Source organism: Diadema antillarum, unplaced genomic scaffold (genome assembly GCF_040938485.1).
Source record: "Diadema antillarum isolate AM-2024a unplaced genomic scaffold, OU_Dant_1.0 seq00001552_RagTag, whole genome shotgun sequence".
Taxonomy (NCBI): domain Eukaryota; kingdom Metazoa; phylum Echinodermata; class Echinoidea; order Diadematoida; family Diadematidae; genus Diadema; species Diadema antillarum.
Window position 1 is genome coordinate 291,430 of NW_027272281.1, and position 6,071 is coordinate 297,500.

The 6,071-nt window shown below is 38.3% G+C and overlaps 1 protein-coding gene across 1 annotated transcript in view; it reads right to left on the reverse strand.

Moving 5' to 3' along the window:
* Positions 1 to 2,601: 2,601 nt before the first annotated feature.
* Positions 2,602 to 6,071, reverse strand: part of LOC139710667 (heat shock 70 kDa protein IV-like) — a 6,543-nt gene continuing 3,073 nt past the window's right edge. Inside the window, exon 2 of the mRNA XM_071622589.1 lies at positions 2,602 to 4,270. Coding sequence (XP_071478690.1) covers positions 2,602 to 4,270 — 1,669 coding nt within the window. The remainder of the gene's footprint in view (positions 4,271 to 6,071) is intronic.

Sequence of the window (6,071 nt, forward strand, 5' to 3'; positions counted from 1 at the left end):
CGACTCTGGTTATCCTAGGGCCGCGTATTTTTTATTAAAGGCTCTCTCCATGCATGCAGCAATTGTAAAAGCCAATCTTTTCCGCTTTAGGATACAGGGGTGCAAAACTTAGATAAAAAGTATGAATTACAGCAAAGTTAATAAATACGTTTGAGGAATAGCAGACAATCGTAAAGAAAGTTACGATTTTTTTTAATCAATGTTTAAGATGCGGCAATGGCTAGAAGAGAATATTTCAACACATTGTGGCTTCATTTATTGAAAACGATAAGAATAAACATATACGAAGAAAATCTAACATATTTTCACTTTTTTAGCTTGATGACAGAGTAGGCCTACTTGACTTACATGTTTCTGAAAGAAGGAGGAATAATTTTACCCTTATCATTTGTCAGTAACAATTTGAGGGAATGTTTACTTTTCATGAATGACAATAGTTTATATACGCGACTTGATATAGCTACTTTGCCATGTTGTTTAGAAATTATTCACAGATAAGGTCACCAAATGGAGTCATCACGAGATCCTTGTTTTGTGTTTTGTTCTCTTACAAGGAGATGCAATTGATTGCATCATCTTATAGGACAAATTTGAGAAGTTTGTTAAAGGTTCTTGTAAAGACTACTGGGATATCAACGTGATTGAAAATATATTGACCTAATTGACGATTAAAATGAATGCAAATCTATAATTTTCTAAAATCTGTTTTAGAGAACAATATGGTTGTTGTGAAAGTGTTACATTGTAGGGCCTTTTCCAAAATGAAAAAAAAAACGCACTGTGATTTTCCTTTAAGTATTAAAGAAGAGCTAGTAGAGTGTAGCCCCACCTGATATGAATGACTCTGTATGACAAGATTGTGCTTGCTTTTATTAGCTAGAGCAAAAGGGCAAATATAATACGTCTTGTACAATCGCCAAACTTTTCTGAAATACAATTGATCGATGATTAATACCATTGTACTCATTATTTCAAGACTTTATTACTACAACAGTACATGTTTTGACACATTTCTCAGTTTAGTTCTTTCACGTAATTTCATGTAAAATCTCAGCCAAATATATTGATAAATAATCCTGTTGACGTGAACTCATATCCTTGCAACGAAATTCAAACTCCTACTGTTAAAACACAATGTAAAGGAAACACATGAAAAAAAAATTACACATATTGTACTGTAGGAAGTTTGTAGAATATGAAAAGGAGACGGGCAACATAATAGATGCTGTATTTCGAACGAGAGAGAGAGCAGACAAAAATAATTATGCACTCAGTTATCGGGACAGAGTTGTATTGTTGTATTGTATATGTTTATGTGTGTTTTTGTGTGCTGTGGAAATGCACGTATATTATGATCCGAAAAACTCGTAATATAATGGATAAGACAATGTATATGTTTGATGGCGCTGTTCACAAATGGTTGAATTGTCAAAAAAAAAAGCTTTACTGAAAGAAAGGGTTATTTTTTCTGTAATTGTTTGGAACTTAGTGATAGAGATCTTCCTGTGATATCTTTAATTCATCACCAGAAGGGTACATAAACGTAACCTTCAGCTGAAATCCAAATTACAATATCTGGAGAGAAAATAAAAAGCGAACCACAGCTTGAAACAAAATAAATGGTAACAACACAAAATGATTTGTGTGTGTGTTTGTGTACTCTATTGTGTCTTCACATAAACACTCAATTTGGTCATGAGTTTAGGTTTTACAAGTATATCAATTTCCTGGCGAAAAGTAGAAATCACAATTTGATTTACGAACAGAAGCAATAATCTCCATAGCTTATAAAAAAGGGCCAGATTCATCACAAGTTTGACTTTATCTCATCCATATAGCCTAACAGTCGTAGAATTACCATTTACGCTATATATCAATTTGTTCACCAATATGTACTAAACATGATGCTAAAGTTGATGAAGCAAAGCATAGCATATGACTATAAGTTTTGAGTTATCATAATCAATATGTTTGTAACAAAAGATCATACAACATACAAAATTGAAGCGATTTACAAATAACCTCTGTATGTAGCCGTTAAACTCTCTTGTTATGTTATACTTATAAACAAAGGCAATCATTCTTTCAGGATCTTATATTGCATCTCGCCCTAACTCATCTCCATAATAATTTCCTTTTCACCTAATTTGTTGAGAAATCTCAAGTGCTCCACTCAGACAAATAAAGTGATGAATGATGATATTTGCATTAAAAAATTACCTCACATGGCCGCGAATAAAGGCTTTGTTTTTTTTAATCAAGCAACATTCAAAATGTGACAAAGCAACATAATTCCCTATGGATGTCGACTGAAATTTGTCTCAGTAGGGAGGCAATTACTGTGCTCATGTCGACGAACAACAGAATTTCCATATTCATGGAACAAGTTTATCAGTACTCTCTCTGTGATACGGAAATTCGAAATTCTTTGATATACAAGTTAAAAAGACGTTAAAGGCTCTCACAATTATACTAACGAAAAACAAGGGTGTGCATTCTCCTTTTGTTTCTAAATAATTGTTGCTAATTCAGTTCATCTTTACCAAAGTAGGACCAGGAAAACCACGTATTTCCGACAGACGCCTACCGGATTGCAGTCTTTTATTGTCGAATACAAACATGAATCTTAAACATGATTGGAGAGCATGTTTTCTGAAGTTCTTCAAGCTGGTTTGTGAACTCTTCTATGGTTGCCTTGGAGGAGAAATCCAGCCACTGAAAGACATTATCTGCAGCCTTGATGGCCGTCTCTATGTCATCAGCGGTCAGCCTCATTTGAGCTGAAGATTCGTTGACCGCGGATTTGACCCTGTAGGCATAGTCCTCCAACTTGTTTCTAACTCGAATTCGTTTCCTCTGGAGGTCATCCTCAACTTTGAACTTCTCAGCATCGATAATCATGAATTCAATTTCTTCGTTGGATAGACGATCCCTGTCGTTGGTAATGGTGATATTATTGCTGTGACCTGTGCTTTGGTCCTTGGCTGTAACATTTAAGATTCCATTTACGTCAATGTCAAAGGTCACTTTGATATCTGGCACACCACTTGGAGCTGGAGAAATGTCATGCAGCCTGAACTCTCCAAGTCGGTTGTTGTATTTAATGAGCGCCCTCTCTCCTTCATATACAGCAAATCTGATACTAGTTTGGTTGTCAGAAACTGTGGTGTAGGACGAAGATGCCACGATGGGAATTGCCGTATTCCTTTTGATTACTGTTGACATTTCAAAACCAACTACCTCAATTCCAAGAGATAGTGGGGTTACGTCAACGAGGACGACATCCTGGATTTCTGCGCTCTGATCCCCAGACAAGATGGCTGCCTGGATTGCTGCACCGTAAGCCACCGCTTCATCTGGATTGATGGACTTGTTGAGGTCCTTGCCATCTAGGACCTCCTCTAGAAGCTTCTGGATTTTTGGAATACGGGTTGATCCTCCGACCAACACCACAATGTCAATGTCTTTCTTGTTGATCTTTGCATCAACGATAGCGCTCTCCACAGGGACAAGGCACTTTCTGAAGAGATCATCGCATAGTTGTTCGAAGCGAGTTCTGGTGATGGTTGTCCCGAAATCAACCCCTTCGAAAAGCATTTCTAAGTCAATATTTGCCTGTAAGCTTCTAGACAGAGTCCGTTTAGCACTCTCAGCTGCTGTTTGGAGACGTTGGATCGCTCGGGTGTTGTTTTTAAGGTCCTTCTTGTGTTTGCGCTTAAATTCTTCTGCAAGATGGTTGACCAGTCTGTTGTCAAAGTCCTCACCACCTAGATGGGTGTCTCCAGCTGTTGACTTGACTTCGAAAATACCCTCATCGATCGCCAGGATGGACACATCAAATGTGCCTCCACCCAGGTCAAAGATCAGGACATGCTGTACCTCTTGCAACTTCTTATCGAGTCCAAACGCCAGGGCAGCTGCAGTTGGTTCGTTAATAATGCGCAGAACATTCAGGCCTGCAATTGCACCCGCATCTTTGGTGGCCTGTCGCTGAGCATCATTGAAGTAGGCAGGAACAGTAATGACAGCATTAGTAACCTTTCGACCCAGATATGCCTTAGCTGTCTCCTTCATTTTGCTGAGAACCATAGAGCTGACAGCCTCCGGGGCTAGGATCTTTTCTTTCCCCTTGTATTCAACCTTTACCGCAGGTCTACCCCCTCGGTCGATCACCTCGAATGGCCAGTGCTTCATATCAGCTTGCACACTCTCGTCTGTGAATCGCCGACCAATCAGCCGCTTGACATCATAGATTGTGTTCTGTGGGTTCCTGTAGATGAACGAAAAATGGGAAATTTTACATGAAAATCTGGAAAAACACCTTTTATCAAAGGTAATCGATCACTTCAAGTTATATTGTTATCTAAGACGGGCGTGAAGTACTTCTTAACCCGTTGAGGACGAGTCCCGAGTATACTCGGGCAGGTGTCTATGGGAAATGCGTGTTGTAGCAAAATCAAACCGTCCTCAACGGGTTAAAAAGGAGGACATTCCAAGCAACCTGCATTTACGTTGACAATGCTTATTTATGCTGATAGGATATCTAATAAGTATATTATAAATGGAAAGATGCAAGGCATTTAAGATCTCAACAGAAAGAATTGTAGACTTGCAACAGTATGACCCAATATCATTCAAAAGACTTACAGCATCGCATTTACAAAACTTGTGGGGTGATCATTATTTTTTTTTCCGTCGACAATCTAACGGCTGTAATCGCACTCCTGAGTCCTCGCTGCATGCTTATTTTATGTTAATACAATCATTGAATTGATTATTCTTTTTTATTCGAACTTTTTTCCAGGTCATTTAACAATGCATAATACCATACAAGTTTGTTTTTTAGTAGACTTATACAAATGGCGTAGTGGAAGGGGAATTGATATGCACCACTTTTTTTCCAATTTGAAATAAGATAAGAACATGGTAATAAAAACAAATAGAAAAAAAGATTCGAACTTTTTTCCAGGCCATTTAACAATGCAAAATACCATACAAGTTTGTTTTTTAGTAGACTTATACAAATGGCGTATGTGGAAGGGGAATTGATATGCACCACTTTCTTCCAATTTGAAATAAGATAAGAACATGGTAATAAAAGCAAATAGAAAAAAAGATAGAAAAAAATGAATCTTCTTTGTTGGTTTTAGTCTTATTATTGATATAATTGCCAAATTCCGACATGATATTCAACGTTTTCCAACTCTTCTCCCTCTACAGCCTGCCAATTTCTCATCTCGAGTAGCCCAACTGCAGATTTTATTTATCTATTAACGTAAATAACATGACATGTTTATTACCAATCAAGTCTTTAAACACCATTCAGTTTCACATCAATTCTTGAATCGTTGGATATATATACACTGTACTTCTCTATAATCATCATTTATGCACACGAGAATGCAGAAGTATTAGTCTTGTTGCATCCGACATACAGCATTTACGATAATTCTGTAATACGACAATTTTCCCATAATTCAATCAGCCATGGCAGCGACGATTCGCATCACAACGTAAAGCCCCCGTTCCACTAACACGATTTGGACCCAGATCTGTCCCGATCTAGCAGATCGGGAGAGAGCGGCAAAAGCGTACGGGGATCGGGAGCATCGTAGCAGCAGCGTGTGGAGGTCGGGGTTGGAGCGGGCATTTTTTCAGATCGGGAAGAAATTTTGAACCGGTTCAAAATTTCTTCCCGATCTCCCCGATCAAAATTGACATATTTTTAATCGTACGGCAAGCGGGGAGAGCGTAGTGACAGCGTAAACGCAGCGGGGAGAGCGTAGTGACGGCGTAAACGCAGCGGGATGAGCGTAACAAGGTCTTTCTGAGCGTAGTAACATCGGCACAAGAACGGGAAGTAATTTTAGCTGTAATTTTCGAAGAAGAAGAAGAAGAGATGAAGAAAAAGAAGAAAAGAAAGCAGCGAAGCAGCTACCCGAAAGGCGAAGAAAGAGAGACTGCACGTGATGCTGAAAGAAGAGGAAGAGGACATAGCAGAATTTTGAAGAATATGTAATCATCTACAACTGGAGGAAGACGGACTATAAAAGCAAGGACATCAAGAAAAA